Below are 18978 nucleotides of genomic sequence, written 5' to 3' on the forward strand. Positions count from 1 at the left end.
CTCCTGCAAGACTAGACCAGGGCTTTGCCAGGCAGCCTTCCGAGGTTAACCCGCAGGCATTTCTCACCAGCTGTTTGCTTCTCTCTGTTTCAGGCTGTGCCAGCGTTGCAGAGGTTGGCCGACACCTAGTGGAGTTCTCTAAGCTGTGAAGAGCCTCCTGCAATGCCCACCAAAGACAAGCAGCTCACACCAAGGTCCCACAGACTGAAGAGAGCGATGGGGGGATGCAAAAAGCAAATGTGCCATGAGTGTCTGCTGAGTCCTTCAGGCAACTCCTGAGCAGCTCAGAAAGGCTTGGTCTTAGCAAAGGCCTGCCAAAAGCCAGATGGGTTCTCCAACACTCTGGTAACTGTGACTTGCTTAAATACATCTATTTTAAATTGCTGGTCCCTGGAGTAACTGGAGCTAGGCCTGACTCCCAAGCTTTGCCATGCCAGGCAGCCAGACATGGGCAGCTATGTCTTGTGCCTCACGAGTGCTGAGTACAGGGGCATGAGCACCTCCCTCCTCCTGCTGCTCACACCATTGCTGACCCAGGCCAGGATGCTGTTGGCCTTCTTGGCCACCTGGGCACACTGCTGGCCACCAACACCCCCAGGTCCTTTTCTGCCAGGCTACCCTCCAGCCACTCCAGCCCCAGCCTGTAGGGCTGCTGGGGGTTGTTGTGGCCAAAGTGCATGACCTGGCACTTGGCCTTGTTAAACCTCATGCAATTGGCCTCAGCCCATGGCTGCAGCCTGTCCCAATCCCTCTGCAGATTCCCACCCTCCAGCAGATTGACACTTCTGCTTCAGTTGGTGTCACCTGCAGACTTGCTGAGGGTGCATTCGATCCCCCCAGCCAGGCCACTGATGAAGAGACTAAACAAGACTGGCCCCAGAACTGAGCCCTGAGGTACTCCACTTGTGACTGGTCACAGAACTGGTTGGTTTGCTTCATTTGCCACAAGTGTTACGGGCAAAGGAATCTGCTTTACCTAAGAGGGGCAGCTGATGGAAGTGGGGTTGTTTACTCTGTAGATAAGGAGACCAAGGGGGGACCTTCTGGTTCTCTACAACTCCTTGGAGGCTGGAGTGAGGTGGAAGTCAGTCTCTTCTCCCAGGCTGAGAGGAAATGTCCTCAAGTCGTGTCAGGGAAGATTTAGGTGGATATTAGGGAAAATGCATTCCCTGAAGGAGCGATTAAGCAGTGGTACAGACTGCCCAGGGGAGGACACTGGTGGGTGCATGGTTTAGTATTAGTTGCATGGTTTAGCTTTAGGTAGTTCTGGGAGGAGCAGGGAGTTGAATCTGATGACCCTGATGGATCACTTTCATTTTGAGACATTCTCTGATTCTGTGATTTGTTTAAGAGCTTCCTGATCAGGCTTTGTCCCAGTTCAGAGGAGTTCCAGGTATGGGGGGGTTCAGATTCTTGGGCACAGAATTAAGGCACAAATGGTGTCAAATGCATAGGCAGGTTGTATTGCACACATGTGAGGATAGGCAGGGATGAGGAGAGGGAAAGAGAAAGAGAGATGGGGGAGGAAAGAGAAAGAAAAGCAAGCAATACCCCCACGCAGAGAGAGGAAAGGTCACCCTGGAGTCATCCCGAAAGTCCCTTTGCAGAGAGTGGGTGGGGAGCTCTCCGACTGCAGGTTGGAGCTTCTCTTCTTCCCCCTGGCTGCCTCGTTGAACATGCAGGCTTTTCTGAGGATCACTTAGCATTTCCCAGGGGTGATTTCTTAGCCAGGCCCACTGCCCAGTTGTACTGGGCATGCTGGGTGTGCTAGGGGCTTTCCAGAACTGAGCCCCCCTTGTCTGTCCAGTTACTCTGAAATGATGGCTCAGAATCAGCATCACCTGGCACAGCAGGAAGCCTTCACCTCCTATGTGTGTCAGGTGACAGGAGCTCAGTTCCAGCTATGACAGTCGAGAGTGGTGGTCTTGCAGTCCATGCAGCTGAGCAGTCAGGCAGGTGCTAACCTATGTCAGCATGCACAGGCTCACTCTGCATTCTTTGCCTGGCTTCTTAGAATCATCCACTCAGGCAGGGTTGGAAGGGACCACAAGGAGCAGCCAGTTCCAAACCCCTGCCATGCCCAGGGACACCCTACCCTAGAGCAGGCTGCACACAGCCTCAGCCAGCCTGGCCTCAAACACCTCCAGCCATGGGGCCTCAACCACCTCCCTGGGCAACCCACTCCAGCCTCTCACCACTCTCCTGCTCAACAACTTCCTCCTCACAGCCACTCTCACTCTCCCCACCTCCAGCTTTGCTCCATTCCCCTCAGTCCTGTCCCTAGTCCCTGACAGCCTCAAAAGTCCCTCCCCAGCTTTTTTGTAGCCCCCTTCAGATGCTGGCAGGCCACAAGAAGGTCACCTGGGAGCCTCCTCTGCTCCAGCCTGCACAGCCCCAACTCTTTCAGTCTGTGCTCACAGCAGAGCTGCTGCAGCCTCTGAGCATCCTCCTGGCCCTGCTCTGGACACTCTCCAGCATCTCCACATCCCTCTTGGAATGGGGGCTCCAGAGCTGGATGCAGTACTGCAGGTGGGGTCTCAGCAGAGCAGAGGGGGAGAATCCTCTCCCTGGCCCTGCTGGCCACACTTCTGCTGCTGCAGCCCAGGCTCTGCTTAGCCCTCCATTTGTTCCAGTTGTTGCATACTGGGGAGCTCCTGGGGGGTCTGAGCTCATGCAAGAGGGGATCTTCAGGACAGTGAGTACAAACAGGATGCTCACTTAGCACCTCTCAGAAACTTAACTCAAACCAAGTCTTTTCTGAGCCGTTGGGACATGCTGTTTAGCTCAGCCTCTGACAGGTTTGTCTGAGCATCATGCCACTGCTATCAGTACCAAGGGGATGCTGCTAGAGGATTGGGTATGTGCATCCAGGGGGCAAGTTATAAAGCTGCTCTTCATCTGAGTTTTCAAAGGCAAGGCAGTGCTATGGCAGAATACTGCCTCTCTGGGGCAAAAAGGCAACTCTCATTGCTCTGCAAGTGGCAGCCTGGTGCTCACATGCTCGACGGGTACAGAGGAAGCCACACTGTCAAGATGTGCCCTTCTGCAGAAGGCCTACTTTAAATTTGCCTTACGAGGCAGAGGAGAGAAGTTAGTCCTTGTAGCTCACTCTGTTTAGACCTGAATTTCTTGCAGAGATTAGAGTGTCTGCAGTGATCTCCCAGGGACCTTCACTGGGGAGCCTTCCTCTCTGTTCCAGTAATAATAAACCTCGCCTAGCAGATAAGGCAGATGAATGATTTCTTGTCGTGCAATTTGATGGACTTCAAGGATGTACAAGACAGAGACAACTGTGTGTGCTCAGTCCTGAGAAGGCTAAAGGCACTGAGGGGTTGCATCACAGCACTATCTTTTACTACACAGTTGAAGGGAACAGAAGCTGCAGCTACGCTTCTAGGACGTGCGCAGTAAAAGGGTGACAGGCAATGGGCTCCAGCTGCAATGAGGACAATCCCAGCTAGGAACTGGTGGGAAAGAAATTCACCCTGAGTGTGGGGAGATGCTATAACAGACAGGCTGTGGAATTTCCTTCCTTAGAACTGGAGACTGAGCAAGGTCCTGATCAGCTCAAGCAGAAGTGGTTGAGTGAGAGACCTCCAGAGACTCCTTTCTACCTAAACTGCTTGGGGTCATCATAGAAACCTTAGAGAGCCACACAGTACATCTGTGCCTTGCCATACTGCTGTGTTGCTGTAATCAACTAGCATGGAGGAGCACCTCTAGGTGAAAGAGGCTGCAGAAAGCATTTTCTGAGAGAAAAAGAAAGCTGCTTGGTGAGTGAATGTTAGGAGGAAGTTGTTGTCAGAGAGAGTGATTGGCATTGGAATGGGCTGCCCAGGGAGGTGGTGGAGTCTCTGTCCCTGGAGGTGTTGAAGCCAAGCCTGGCTGGGGCACTTAGTGCCATGGTCTGGTTGATCAGCCTCTGACAGGTTTGTCAGAGCCCCCTGCAGATCCTGGCAGGCCACAAGAAGGTCACCTGGGAGCCTCCTGTGCTCCAGCCTGCACAGCCCCAACTCTTTCAGTCTGTGCACACAGCAGAGCTGCTGCAGCCTCTGAGCATCCTCCTGGCCCTGCTCTGGACACACTCCAGCATCTCCACATCCCTCTTGGAATGGAGGCTCCAGAGCTGGCTGCAGTACTGCAGGTGAGGTCTCAGCAGAGCACAGCAGAGGGGGAGAATCCCCTCCCTGGCCCTGCTGGCCACACTGCTGCTGCTGCAGCCCAGGCTCTGCTTGGCTTTGTGGGCTGCAAGTGCACACTGCTGGCTCCTGTTGAGCTTCTCCTCCAGCAGCACCCCCAAGTCCCTCTGCTCAGGGCTGCTCTCCAGGCACTCACTGCCCAGCCTGCAGTTGTGCCTGGCATTGCCCCGACCCAGCTGCAGGATGCTGCACTTCTTAAGGTGGTTGTCTTCAGTCCTTAATTAAAGTGTCTTACAGCAATTCCTCACCTTGAGAACTTGTGTCTGTGCAGAGTCTACCTCAGCATAGCTGCCCAGAAGTTAATATTTAAAATGTCTTGTTGCCTCTTGTCAATGTGCAAACTGGGAGCAAGAGGAAACTTCTTGCAGCAGGGACCAGTGCATTCCACACTGAAGGGCAGAAGATTTCTGTGAGTGAATCTGCATTTCAAAGTGCAGATGCTTTCCCTGAGCTGTCAGCATCTGGGAGTTCAGTTCATGGGCATAGGATGGGGGCTCCAAAAAAGCTGGGGAGGGACTTTTGAGGCTGTGAGAGAGTGGCAGGAGTGGGGGGAATGGAGCAAAGCTGGAGGTGGGGAGAGTGAGAGTGGCTGTGAGGAGGAAGTTGTTGAGCAGGAGAGTGGTGAGAGGCTGGAGTGGGTTGCCCTGGGAGGTGGTTGAGGCCCCATGGCTGGAGGTGTTTGAGGCCAGGCTGGCTGAGGCTGTGTGCAGCCTGCTCTAGGGTAGAGTGCCCCAGACTCCAAGGAGCTCATATGCAGCCTGCTGTGCACCCAGACTCCAAGGGGCTCATGGGCAGCCTGCTGTGCACCCAGACTCAAGGGGCTCATGGGCAGCCTGCTGTGCACCCAGACTCCAAGGGGCTCATGGGCAGCCTGCTGTGCACCCAGACTCCAAGGGGCTCATGGGCAGCCTGCTGTGCACCCAGACTCCAAGGGGCTCATGGGCAGCCTGCTGTGCACCCAGACTCCAAGGGGCTCATGGGCATCCTGCTGTGCACCCAGACTCCAAGGGGCTCATGGGCAGCCTGCTGTGCACCCAGACTCCAAGGTCTTTTTCAGGTCTTCATATGCTCATACAACGCATCACCCTGACTAATGTTGGGCATTCCAATGAGCAAGCGTGGCATAAGGGAATGATTTCAATCTCCAGAGGCTGTGTGGTGTTGTCTGGTTTTTATAATGACTCTTTAAGGCATTTTCTTTCTTTTCCTGCAGTAAGAGAACTGCTCCAGAGAACACCATTGCAGCAGCAGGCTTTGCTCAGTTATTTTTCTCTTGCAGAATGCAAGCAACTGCACAAAATTAATTTGCAGCAGCTTCTGATAAGAAAGTCAAGGTCCTGCCTGAGAGAAGCCAAGGAAAGAAGCACTGATAACAATTATTTTACAGCTTTGTTGGGGTAAGGGAAGGATTTTCAAGGATGCTGTGTTCGAGATGGTTGCCAAAATTTGTCACCTTTGTCATAGAGAAACTTTTTGCCAACAGAAGTGGGTTTGATTTCTCTCCCATTTCTTGCAGGGTCATTTTTCCTCTGAAAAATCAAACTGACAGAATGTTAAAATTAAATGAAGAAGCAAACAATAAATCTGACCCAGTTTTGTTTAGAACACAAATAAGGAGCTAATAAAGCATCAGTGTGGGGGGTGCTACTTCTGTAGCTTTCCTGCAGGGCTCACCTTAACGAGCGACCAAAATGCATGGTTGGATAAAAAAGGGAGTTTATAAGAAGCACCGAATCAGTCAGGGTTGGAAGGGACCACAAGGAGCAGCCAGTTCCAACCCCCTGCCATGCCCAGGGACACCCTACCCTAGAGCAGGCTGCACACAGCCTCAGCCAGCCTGGCCTCAAACACCTCCAGCCATGGGGCCTCAACCACCTCCCTGGGCAACCCACTCCAGCCTCTCACCACTCTCCTGCTGAACAACTCAACAGCCCCAACTCGTTCAGTCTGTGCTCACAGCAGAGCTGCTCCCTCGCAGGAGAGCCACAGCAAACAAAGCATTTTTGGACATCTGTACCAGCTGTGAGTGAAATCACTGATTCCAGCAATTTCAGCCTATGTTGGGCCTCCTGTTGACTTCCTTCTCACTTAAGCAACTACCTAGTTATCATCTTGCTTCAGTAGCAGTGTATCCCTATCCCTAAGGGATAATCCTAAGGGAGAAACACCTGGGCATTTCCCCTATGTTTTGGACAGGTAGGCTCTTCTGCCAGACACCCAGCAGCAGAACAAGGGGTCACAGCCTGAAGTTGTGGCAGGGGAGGTCTAGACTGGATGTGAGGAGGAAGTTGTTGTCAGAGAGAGTGATTGGCATTGGAATGGGCTGCCCAGGGAGGTGGTGGAGTTGCTGTCCCTGGAGATGTTGAAGCAAAGCCTAGAATCAACCATGAAATCATAGAATCAGCCAGGTTGGAAGAGAGCTCCAAGCTCACCCAGCCCAACCTAGCACCCAGCCCTGGCCAACCAACCAGACCATGGCAATAAGTGCCTCAGCCAGGCTTGGCTTCAACACCTCCAGGCACAGCAACTCCACCACCTCCCTGGGCAGCCCATTCCAGTGCCAATCACTCTCTCTGCCAACAACTTCCTCCTAACATCCAGCCTGTGTTAACAATGTATTGCAGCAAGCAAGTGCACTTGCAGAGAACTATGACCATCAAGGATTACTCTCTGAGGATTCAGGCATGCAGGATCACTTCTAGGTGCAGACCTTGTGTGCTAGTCTGAAGCAGGCTAGAATGTTTTGGTGAGAAAAAAACCAGACCATAGGCTGTGAAAAGAAAAACCAAGGGTGGTGTCTCCTTCCCTCAGAGCCTTGCTGAAGAAGAATGTAAACACCAGATAACACTCTGGCCATTTTGTCTGCACTTTCTGGCTGGCTTCGGACTGAGCTACATCTCCCTGACCTCACCTGCCACTCACCTTTGCTTCTTAACCTCTTGGCTGAACCTCCATTCTTCCTGGGGGCTGGGGTAAGGTTGAGAGGGGCAGGGGAAAGGTGCAGGGGTGGTTGAGAGCCCCTCCTGGGGACTCAGGTTTCTGGGAGGGGAGTTGTGCTTCTGTGTTACCTTTTACCTTGTCTATTTCTGTCTGTAACTGTATATACTGTAACTAGCTGCTGTAAATAAGTAGCTTCATTTATATTCCCAGAGCCCAGCTGAGTCTAGCCTGGGCAACTTCTAAATTGTGGGGGGCTGGGCAACACCCAAACCATCACACCTTGCCACGTCTACAGCCTTCCTCTTGGAGGGCAGGGAGTGGAAGCACCACTTCTGTTTGCAGCAAAGGAGGCAGATGGGAGGGATAGCAAGCAAAAGGACTGAGTGGTGCTCATGGGATATAAATACAGGCAAATCTCCTCCCAGTCACAGAATCACAGAATCGTTTTGGCTAGAAAAGACCTTTAAGAGCATCCAGTCCTGCTGTTACCTCATTCTACCAACTCGAGAGCTGGCGAGGTGGAACCGAGGCTCGAGGCAGACTTTGGTGGGGTTCGTGTGGCACTGAAGTTGCTTTTTGATCTTTTCACATTTGCTCATTTCTGTAGTTTGGAAGAGTTTGTAAAGAGGTTTTTGTGCATGTTGAGAAACAAATGTGCATGCTGTTTCTGCGTGGGAGCAGTGGGATGAGCTAGCAGAAGTAAGATGTCCTTGTAAGTCAGTGTTCAGTGCAGGAGTCAGAGGTTTGTCCTGGGCACACCCTTCGCCTTGTAAGCACTCCGGAGGTTTGATGTCATCTCTTCATTCCTCGGGCAGGAGGTGAGCCCAGCAGGCTACTTCAGAGACAGCCAGTTTGCCACCAACCCAGAGCCATGTCCCTGGCTGGAGTAAGCTGCCTGGTGACAGGAGCAGGAGGGTTTCTCGGCCAGAGAATTGTCTGCTTACTGCTGGAAGAAGAGGAGGCACCGGCTGAGATTCGGCTGCTGGACAAAGCCTTCAGCAAGGAAGCCCTTGGGAAGTTCGGAAGTAAGTACTACCCCTCGAGGATTGTGTGCTGATGTGCAGTTGTCTCATGTGGATGGGGGGGGGGTGTGTTTCTTCTCTTTTCTTCTTATCTTCTTCTCTTTTCTTCTTCTTGTCTTCTCTTTTCTTCTTTTCATCTTCTCTTTTCTTCTCTTTTCCTCTTCTTCTTTCCTCTCTTTTCTTCTTTTTCTCCTTCTCTTCTCTTCTCTTCTCTTCTCTTCTCTTCTCTTCTCTTCTCTTCTCTTCTCTTCTCTTCTCTTCTCTTCTCTTCTCTTCTCTTCTTTCTTTTCTTCTTTTTTTCCTCTCTTTTCTTTTTCCCTTCCCTTCCCTTCCCTTCCCTTCCCTTCCCTTCCCTTCCCTTCCCTTCCCTTCCCTTCCCTTCCCTTCCCTTCCCTTCCCTTCCCTTCCCTTCCCTTCCCTTCCCTTCCCTTCCCTTCCCTTCCCTTCCCTTCCCTTCCCTTCCCTTCCCTTCCCTTCCCTTCCCTTCCCTTCCCTTCCCTTCCCTTCCCTTCCCTTCCCTTCCCTTCTCTTCCCTTCCCTTCCTTTCCCTTCCCTGTGTTTTTCTCTTTTCTTCTCTTTTCCTTTCCTTCTCATCCAAACCAGCTTTTCAGATAGAGGTTTCATTTCAAGGGATTCTTGCATTATCCTTCCTTCTTGCTTCAAATATAAAGGTAGGAGCAAGAGCTTTCTTTGCTGGACACTGAGGCTTCTCTAGACTGGAAGAGAGACCCAGATACTAGCCGTGCAGTAAGCAGGCTCCTCCAACACTTTTACTACATCAAAACCCACAGAGCAGAATGAATAGCAAAGCCTCAGGTGCCTGCCTGGAGGCAGCAGGAGGAAGCAAACACAAGCACTGCTATACTGTGTGATGTGGGTGCCTGTGACCCCTGGGCTGTAATGTGCTGTACTAAAGGCAGTGGTGAAGTCATGAGTACAAATGCTAATGGCTTGCTGCAGCCTGTGCTGAACCTGCTCAACAGTGACCTTCTGGTCAGGAGCTGTGGTGAGTGTCACAGGTTAAATGACCACGAATTGAAGCATCTTGAAAGAGTGCTGTTGTTGCTCATATTGTTGCAGTTGCCTGGGGAGCAGAACGTCTCCATGCTATATGCAGAAGAGACAGGGTCCATTGGCAGAGGGAGGACCAGGACTCCAGCCCCCTGCATGGACTGGAGACAGCACAAATGCAGTGCTGTGCTCAGCACCAGAAACAGTTAGTGGCAGGGAAAACAATTCAGAGTTAATGCTGAGATATTTTAACTGTCTCCTTTCCTGGGATCCTGAGCACACCTACAGGAGCCTACATTCACTCAAGCTGTGAAGCCCCTAGTGCTGGTGGTGCAGTCTGCCTGGGCTGCAGCAGAGCCTTTGACACCATCTGCCACAAGCAGCTCCTGGCACAGTTGGCAGCTCCTGGCTTGGACAGATTCACTCTGATATGGGTCAAGAACTGGCTGAAAGGCTGAGCTCAGAGAGTGGTGGTGAATGGTGCCACAGCCAATTGGCAGCTGTCACTAGTGGTGTGCCCCAGGGATCAGTGCTGGGCACAGTCCTCTTCTATATCTTTAGTGGTGATCTGGATGAGGGGATTGAGTCCAGCATCAGTATGTTAGCAGATGACACCAAGCTAGGAGCAGGTGTAGAGCTGCTGGAGGGTAGGAGAGCCCTGCAGAGGGACCTGGCCAGGCTGGAGGGGTGGGCAGAGGCCAATGGGATGAGATTGAACAAGGCCAAGTGCAGGGTTCTGCACTTTGGCCACAACAACCCCAAGCAGCACTCCAGGCTGGGGACTGAGTGGCTGAGAGCAGCCAGGAAGAAAGGGAGCTGGGGGTGCTGGGAGAGAGGAGCTGAAGCTGAGGCAGCAGTGCCCAGGTGGGCAGCAGAGCCAATGGCATCCTGGGCTGGCTCAGGAGCAGTGTGGGCAGCAGGACAAGGGAGGTTCTTCTGCCCCTGTGCTCAGCACTGCTCAGGCCACACCTTGAGTGCTGTGCCCAGTTCTGGGCTCCTCCATTCAAGAGAGATGTTGCAGTACTGGAAGGTGTCCACAGGAGGGCGACAAAGCTGTGAGGGGCCTGGAGCAGAGCCCTGTGAGGAGAGGCTGAGGGAGCTGGGGGTGTGCAGCCTGCAGCAGAGGAGGCTCAGGGCAGAGCTCATTGCTGCCTGCAGCTGCCTGCAGGGAGGCTGTAGCCAGGTGGGGTTGGGCTCTGCTGCCAGGCACCCAGCAACAGAACAAGGGGACACAGTCTCAAGCTGTGCCAGGGCAGGTCTAGGCTGGATGTTAGGAGGAAGCTGTTGTCAGAGAGAGTGATTGGCATTGGAATGGGCTGCCCAGGGAGGTGGTGGAGTGGCTGTGCCTGGAGGTGTTGAAGCCAAGCCTGGCTGGGGCACTTAGTGCCATGGTCTGGTTGGTTGGGCAGGGCTGGGTGCTAGGTTGGGCTGGATGAGCTTGGAGCTCTCTTCCAGCGTGCTTGACTCTATGATTCTGTGACCTGGGCTGTTAGGAGCTCCCAAGCACAGCCCCAGCATCTGCACAGCCCTTCACCACTCCTAGTGCTCTTCTTTAAGATGCCCATCAGGCCTTTTGCTTCGTTTCTTACTGCCCTTGCAGAGTTCCAGGGTAAGACTGAGGTGAAAATCCTGGAGGGGGACATCCGGGATGCGACGCTCCTGCACCGTGCCTGTCAGGGGGTTTCCCTCGTCATCCACACAGCTTCTATCATTGACACCTTGGGCCTGATAGAGAAGCAGCTGCTGTGGGAAGTCAATGTAACAGGTGAGTGGCTTGAAGCATCTTTCTCAAACCCATGTCTGTTATGCCCTGCTCATCATCTGCCCAGGCAAGGAACACCTGTGCTGAACCAGATTGAACTGAGTGGTGCTGCGACTGGCACAGCTGCAGCTGGGAGTGCAAAGCATGCTCATGCTGAACCCATCTGCAGCTCCCCACCTACACCTTCTCCTCCTGCAATGTGCACCAGCCTTCCACTGCAGGACCACTCACCCTTGTCATCAGGTGGTTATTCTCATCCTAAGACTTGCACAGGCTCTGCCTTCAGTGAGCCTTTCTGGAAGCAATTCACCTCTGAATTCCAAAGCACACCTGCAGAAGAGGAGGCTCAGGGCAGAGCCCATTGCTGCCTACAACTCTCTGAAGGGAGGCTGTACCCAGGTGGGGTTGGGCTCTTCTGCCAGGCATCCAGCAGCAGAACAGGGGAACACAGTCTCAAGTTGTGGCAGGGGAGGTCTAGGCTGGATGTGAGGAGGAAGTTGTTGGCAGAGAGAGTGATTAGCATTGGAATGGGCTGCCCAGGGAGGTGGTGGAGTCTCTGTGCCTGGAGGTGTTGAAGCCAAGCCTGGCTGGGGCACTTAGTGCCATGGTCTGGTTGACTGGCTAGGGCTGGGTGCTAGGTTGGGCTGGATGAGCTTGGAGCTCTCTTCCAACCTGCTTGATTCTGTAAAACAATGGTGATGGCTGCTGCACTCATAGGCTTGCTGAGATGGATAAGAACAAGAACACAAACAGAGATAATAGAGCTGCTCTCTGGCTTTTTGGGCTGCAGGCACTTCTCTCCCTAACTTGCTAACTAATCCTTCTGCTTCCTAACCCTGCTGGGTGACCCTCCAAACTACCTTGAGCATAAGGCAAAGTCTGGGGTAAGGTAGAGGGGTGGGGAGCAGGTGGCAGGGTGGTTGGGAGCCCCTGCTGGGGACTCTGGTTTCTGGGAGGGCTGCTGTGTTGCTGCATTGCTTTTAACTTGTCTGTTTCTGCCTATATTGTGAATACCTGCTTGTATCTTGTGCTAAGCTGTAAGCATAAAGCTTCATTCCATTTCCAGAGCTCCTGAGTCTAGTCTGGGTGGTGTTCCACAGTGCAGGGGCAGGTAACACCCAATCCACCACATCCTTCTTCTGGGAGCTCTAGCCTGACTTGCTTGTTTCTCTTCTGAAGGCACCCAGCTACTGCTGGAGGCGTGTGTGCGCTGCAGCGTCCAGCACTTCATATACACCAGTACCATCGAAGTGACAGGCCCCAACTGCAGAGGTGACCCAATATACGACGGGGACGAAAGCACAGCTTATGAGAGCAGCTCCCAGTTCCCTTACGCCCAGAGCAAGCGGGCGGCGGAGGGCTGCGTCCTGCGCGCCGATGGCCGCGCGCTGGAGGACGGCGGCACACTGCTGACTTGCGCCCTGCGCTCCATGTACATCTTCGGGGAAGGGTGCCCGTTCCTCCGGGGCCACCTGGACAAGTGCCTCTTGAACAGGAACGTCTTCCTGCGCTTCTCCAGGGAGGAGGCTTTGGTGAACCCTGTGTACGTGGGGAACATCGCCTGGGCGCACCTGCAGGCGGCCAAAGCCCTGCGGGTGCCGCGGAAAGCCCAGCACGTCCGGGGGCAGTTCTACTACATCTCGGATGACACTCCTCACATGAGCTATGCCGACCTGAACTACGAGCTGACCCGAGACCTGGGCTTCGGCATCGAGCCCCAGCTGCCCATGCCTCTGACAGCGTTGTACTACTACTCGCTGCTGCTGGAGATGGTGAGCTTCGTGCTCCGTCCCTTTGTCAGATACGTGCCCTCCACCAACCGCCACCTGGTCACGCTGCTGAACACCCCTTTCACCTTCTCCTACAGGAAGGCACAGCACGACTTCGGCTACGTGCCCCGCTACACGTGGGAAGAGGCCAAGCAGTGCACTGGCCAGTGGATTGCCTCCATAGTCCCACAGAGAAGGGAATACTTGAAAAGCAAGGCTGCCTGAGGCTTCAGAGCTGCTGAGGCCTGCCAAACCTAGGGCCTTGAGCCAGAGGGCAGCTGAGTGAACATCAGCAGCAGGCAATACAAAGCATTTAAACAAAGACTTCCTGCCACACCTTTATCCCTTCACCCCAACCCAAATAGTAATTGATAGCTCACTTGTTAGTTAAGCAGGCTGATCAGGTTAACCGTAGAGTCAGCATCCACTTCTACATCTTAGCATCACAGAATCATAGACTCATACAACCATACAATCTGCCAGATTGGAACAGACCTCCAAGCTCATCCAGGCCAACCTAGCGCCCAGCCCCCACCTGGCTACAACCAAGTTCCATGCCTCCTGCCTAAATTTTTGTCCTGCTTTCTGCATTTGACCTGGTGGTGTTCAAAAAACCCACAGGCAATGGCACTTGAGGTCATGATTGAGTGGGCATGGTAGTGTTAGGCTGATGGGTGGACTGGAAGATCTTTCCCAACCTTAATGATTCTACTCTCCTTGCAAATTTCCCTGATGCAAATTCAAGCAAGGTCAAATCTTCCAAAAAATAATGCCCAGAGAGATCACAGAATCAATCAGGTTGGAAGAGACCTCCAAGCTCATGCAGGCCAACCTAGCACCCAGCTCTGGCCAAGCAACCAGACCATGGCACTAAGTGCCTCAGCCAGTCTGTTTTTGAACACCTCCAGGGACAGCAACTCCACCACCTCCCCTGGCAGCCCATTCCAATGCCAATCACTCTCTCTGTGAAGAACTTGTGTGGCACAAAGCCATTAGTCAGTAAGGCTCCATCCACTCTCTGTGTTCAGAACACATCAGCCCTTCTTCTCAATCCACAGCACCTTCAAGGTTTTTGTACAGCACAGTTTGTGCCAGAGCTATAATCACACTTACAAATGCATACTGCTCAGCTACACCCTTCTCACTCAGCTCCTGCCAGCCTCACCAAACATGCAGCAGGCAACAGCCACTTGTCTGCCGCTGAAATCTTGCTCGCTTCTTCAGGAGCCTTGCTAGATGGCCACATGTTGTCCCTGTGCTCTTCTGGTGGCTACAGGAGTTCCTTTAGAGTGCATACCCTGATTTTGAGCCAAAGCTTTGTAACTTCTTCAAACAAGCCGATGAGATCCCACATCTGCTTCTTGGACATACAGCTCACCTGCTGAGAGCAGCTCTGAAAGATGGGCACTGCTCTGTTTGCTTTAAGGTGGTGTGAAGGAAAGACCATACCTGACTTGGTACTGACATAAATAAAGCACATCTCCAGAGCTTGAAGTCTGTGTGGAGTTTGATTAATAGACATTAGACAGTAGACATTAGCTGTAGACATCAGATAGTTCCAGCTCAAATATTACCATTTCCTTCAGTAACAGCTTAAGTAGGTAAGGTCTACTCACCAGCCACCAAAACCTGCAGGCGTATTCTGGGCACTCAGAAAGAAGTCTCCTTTGAAGTTTCCTTTGAAGCCTTTGTAGACACTCAGCAGACGAGCACCGTGGCACTGCTTCAGAGCTAACAGTGTCAATGTCTCCACCCCCCTGCCAGAGTTCCCCTTTGTTTGTAAGCACACAGCTCTATTCCATGCTGAAAGAGACCCCTTCGCAGCTCATCCATATGCTGATGACACCTTTAGCGAGTGATGGAGACTGAGAAGTTCTCATACAATGTTAGTGGTTGGAAAGGACCTCCAGAGATCACCTAGTCTAAGCTCACTGCTAAAGCAAGTTTGCCTAGTGCAGGTTGCACAGAATCATAGAATGAACCAGGTTGGAAGAGACCTCCAAGCTCATCCAGCCCAACCTAGCACCCGGACCAGTCCAATCAACCAGACCATGGCACTAAGTGACTCCACCACCTCCCTGGGCAGCCCATTCCAATGCCAATCACTCTCTCTGACAACAACTTCCTCCTGACATCCAGCCTAGACCTCCCCTGGCACAGCTTGAGGCTGTGTCCCCTTGTTCTGTTGCTGGGTGCCTGGCAGCAAGAGCCCAACCCCACCTGGCTACAGCCTCCCTGCAGGCAGCTGCAGACAGCAATGAGCTCTGCCCTGAGCCTCCTCTGCTGCAGGCTGCACACCCCCAGCTCCCTCAGCCTCTCCTCACAGGGCTGTGCTCCAGGCCCCTCACAGCTTTGTCGCCCTCCTGTGGACACCTTCCAGTACTGCAACATCTCTCTGCAATGGAGGAGCCCAGAACTGGACACAGCACTCAAGGTGTGGCCTGAGCAATGCTGAGCACAGGGGCAGAAGAACCTCCCTTGTCCTACTGGCCACACAGAGAGGAACATGTCCAGGCAGGCTTGGAATCTCTCCAGAGAAGGAGACTCCACAATCTCTCTGGGCAGCCTGGTCCAATGCTCCAGCACCTTCACAGAATACAATTTTCTCCTTATGTTTAAGTAAAACCTTTTGTATATTCCAGTTTGTGCTCATTGCCTCTTATCCTGCCACTGGGCACCACTGAAAAGATCCCAGCCTCACCCTCTTGACCTCCACCCTTTAGATATTAATAAGGATTGAGAAGATCCCCTCTCAGTCTCTTCTTCAGACCGAAGAGCTCCAGCTCTCTTCCCTTGTCATCTTTGTGGACACCTGTTGGAGTCTTTCCAGTAGTTCCCTGTCTGCCTTGCACTGGAGAGCCCAAATCTGGACAGGATACTCCAGGCATGGCCCCAGCAAGGTAGAGCAGAGGGGAAGAAGAAAGCCTCTTGACAAATTTGCAACAACTTTAAAGACAAAGGACCCTGAAAATGAAATTTAGAACTACAAACTCCTGGAGAGAATCTACAGCAAGAAAAGTGTGCAGAGAGGTTTCAGAACAAAGAAAAGCATTATTGAACACACCTGAGTTTGCTCATGGCTGATGAGCAGCACACCGGAGTGAGGACTGCGAACTAGCTGGGAACTGCTACAGGGAAGACTCTCATAGCCTCATTTTGGTGGGACTCTCACAGACCATTTGGGTTGGAAAAGACCTCTAAGATCACTTGAGCCCAACCATTCCCTAACCCTACCAGGTCTGGAGCCAAACCACAACACTCAGCACATCTGTGCATCTCTGAAACACCTCCAGGGATGGAGATTGAGTCACTTCTCTGGGGACTCAGTGTTTCAGAACACTTTCAGGGATGAGTCTTCTCCTAATATCCAATCTTCTTTTTAACACCTCCAGGGACTCAACATCACATTAAGAAAATGAAGATGAGTTTAATAAATAAACTAATTCACCAGAGAGGCCATGATTTCATAGAATAGAACCACAGAATCAGGCAGGGTTGGAAGGGACCACAAGGAGCAGCCAGTTCCAACCCCTGCCATGCCCAGGGACACCCTACCCTAGAGCAGGCTGCACACAGCCTCAGCCAGCCTGGCCTCAAACACCTCCAGCCAGGGGGCCTCAACCTCCTCCCTGGGCAACCCACTCCAGCCTCTCACCACTTTTCCTGCTCAGCAACTTCCTCCTCACAGCCACTCTCACTCTCCTCACCTCCAGCTTTGCTCCATTCCCCCCACTCCTGGCACTCCCTGAGACTTGGTAGAGAGAATGGCTGGAGATGGTGGTCCTAAAGGTCTTCTCCAATCAAACCAATGGCATGATTCCACAGGAAGGTTGCTGCTGGAAGCAAAGGACACAACCCACACCTTTTCATTTCACTTAAAGACATTCTTTATTCAATCTCTTTTATATATATATACAATATTATTTTTAATCTGTAAAAAGTACATATGCAGGATTTGGGGTCAGAGGCAGAAGGTTTCCACATCAGAAGACTTTTTGCCCTTTTAATCATTTTGGAGGGGGAAAAAAACCCAAAAATTAACCTGTCAGTTTTAGACAAAGCAAGAGTAAAGGCAGAATGCAAACCCAGCTCCCAGCAAGTGATCAGGATTGAAGGCAACAACTCACTGTAACAACTCTCAGGCTGTCTCCTTCCACTTGGGTGGCTCACAGCTTTTCTGAGCCACTGCAGAGCAGTCTGTTCGAGGGGGCTGACAGGCGCAGCAGCTTATCACCTCTGCCACACTTGTCTGCACACAGCTTGGGAAAGAGCTTGGGGGGTCCTCTTTGTGTGGCAACTCAAGCTCCTGAGCCAGAAGACTGCTTCTCCAAATCCAAGTTGCTGAAGAGAGGATGTCTTATCAGCTGTACTCCCAACTACAGCGTGGGGCAAGAGCTTCCTTTCATTTCCCTCTGCTAACAAGAAGCCTGTTTCTTATCTATCCCCTTAAAAACATGGACTAGACTTAGCCATGTACATTAGCAGGCTCAGTCTGCTCCAAAGGCTGTTACTACAGCACTGAGATCATGGAATCAGTCAGGGTTGGAAGGGACCACAAGGAGCAGCCAATTCCAACCCCCCTGCCATGCTCAGGGACACCCTACCCTAGAGCAGGCTGCACACAGCCTCAGCCAGCCTGGCCTCAAACACCTCCAACCAGGGGGCCTCAACCACCTCCCTGGGCAACCCACTCCAGCCTCTCACCACTCTCCTGCTCAAGAACTTCCTCCTCACAGCCACTCTCACTCTCCCCACCTCCAGTTTTGCTCCATTCCCCCCACTCCTGGCACTCCCTGACAGCCTCGAAAGTCCCTCCCCAGCTTTTTTGTTGCCCCCTTCAGATACTGAAACTGCCTCATCATCTGCTGTGGATGTCAGGTTCTGCTGTTGATCACTTCCATGTTTATGCTAGGGACCACTTCTCCTTTCAAACTGTGAGTCCCATCATGAAGGTTTGTCATGTAATTGTCCTCAGGGGACAGAAGAAGAATGGCTCATAAAGGAGAGTCAAAGTGGGCTGTGCTTAGCTGCAAATCCCAGCAGGGCAGATCTTTACCCTTATGGGATGGCATTGCAAAGCGTGTGCAACCACTTCCAGTGTCCAGGACATGGCTACACTCAGCACATACACCTTGTGAAGTACTGGATGGGAAGACTCCAGCTGTTGGAAGGGAGGAGACAGTGACCCACAACTTCAGAGTAGGGCTCAAAGGAGCCTGGTGGATTCCATGACTCTCTGGTAAGTGTGGCCCAGAGGGAGCCATCTGCCTTTGCCCCCTTCACTCCAGCATACTTACTGCTTGTCATAACTCTCTTAAACACTTCATTTGAAGAACTGCATTGTGCAGCAAAAAGTGCACCCAGAATATCATCCGAGGGCTTTGGGCTTATGCAAAGGGCAAAGCTAAGAAGTTAACTCCCTGACTGCAGGACACACATAGCTCCAGGGTGGTCAGTGGAGGCTGTAGAAATCTGACTTCTTTGACAAGCCAAGCCCCCAGAGTTAGGGGATACAACTGCTGCTAGCAAATCCTGACCAACAGGCAAGCTTAAGGCGTGCCTCAGGAAATGGCCAAACATCCTTGTTTTGACTGCATGCAAACAGGAGACAGACAACCCTGGAGGGTCTTGCCCACATCCAGCGTGCCAGCAAGACATGATTGCCTGTTCTTTCCTTCATCCTGGAAGAGGGAGGGCACTGCAGGAACTGCCGCAATGGGCCAGCTACCCAAAGAAAGCAAAGGCTGCTTTTGTTAGAGAACACGGTGCGAGACTCGGCAACCACCGCGACCAGCAGGTCCCTTTGTGCTTAAACCCACACTCTTAGCTTGGGGACAGGATGTGTGACAGCAGCAACAGAACACAAAGGACCTTAAAGCACCCCGAGGGAAAACAGCCTGAACTTCGGGTTGGAGGTGAGCTGCAGATCAGAGCCTCCTGCTCTGCCAAGGGCTCAGCAGGTCGCTTCGGTCACAAGGCTCAGTACCTGCGGTGCTTGGTTACTGCGCACACCTCACCCAGAACCCATCACCTCCACACTCAGCTTGCTCTAGGAAGTCTCAGGTCGCACAGACTGAGGGATGACAGAGGAATTAGTCCCTAAAGCATGTTACTGGTGACAGCCTATGCACGAGCTGACAGCCGTTGGAGCAACTGGAGAAGGAGAGAGTGTTACTGGGTGCCTGCTGCCGGTCTGCACACAGGAGAAGAGCAGTACTTGGCACCTGCTCAGAGAAAATACCATCCCGTGAGATGAACTGGCTTAGGGCTCCGTG

General features: G+C 52.5%; 2 protein-coding genes across 7 annotated transcripts in view; both read left to right on the plus strand.

Moving 5' to 3' along the window:
* Positions 1-384, plus strand: part of HAO2 (hydroxyacid oxidase 2) — a 77864-nt gene extending 77480 nt beyond the window's left edge. For all 6 annotated transcript variants that reach the window (XM_064142976.1, XM_064142981.1, XM_064142975.1 and 3 more), the window contains one exon: positions 94-384. In XM_064142976.1, the coding sequence (XP_063999046.1) occupies positions 94-149 (56 nt within the window). In that variant the 3' untranslated portion in view covers positions 150-384. The remainder of the gene's footprint in view (positions 1-93) is intronic.
* Positions 385-7680: 7296 nt separating this feature from the next.
* Positions 7681-14197, plus strand: LOC135175188 (3 beta-hydroxysteroid dehydrogenase/Delta 5-->4-isomerase-like). The gene is made up of 3 exons (XM_064142982.1): positions 7681-8164; positions 10773-10937; positions 12114-14197. Exons 1-3 carry the CDS (start codon positions 8011-8013, stop codon positions 12926-12928), a joined length of 1134 nt encoding a protein of 377 aa, XP_063999052.1. The 5' UTR covers positions 7681-8010; the 3' UTR covers positions 12929-14197.
* Positions 14198-18978: the final 4781 nt, after the last annotated feature.

This window comes from Pogoniulus pusillus, chromosome 5, assembly GCF_015220805.1.
Source record: "Pogoniulus pusillus isolate bPogPus1 chromosome 5, bPogPus1.pri, whole genome shotgun sequence".
Taxonomy (NCBI): domain Eukaryota; kingdom Metazoa; phylum Chordata; class Aves; order Piciformes; family Lybiidae; genus Pogoniulus; species Pogoniulus pusillus.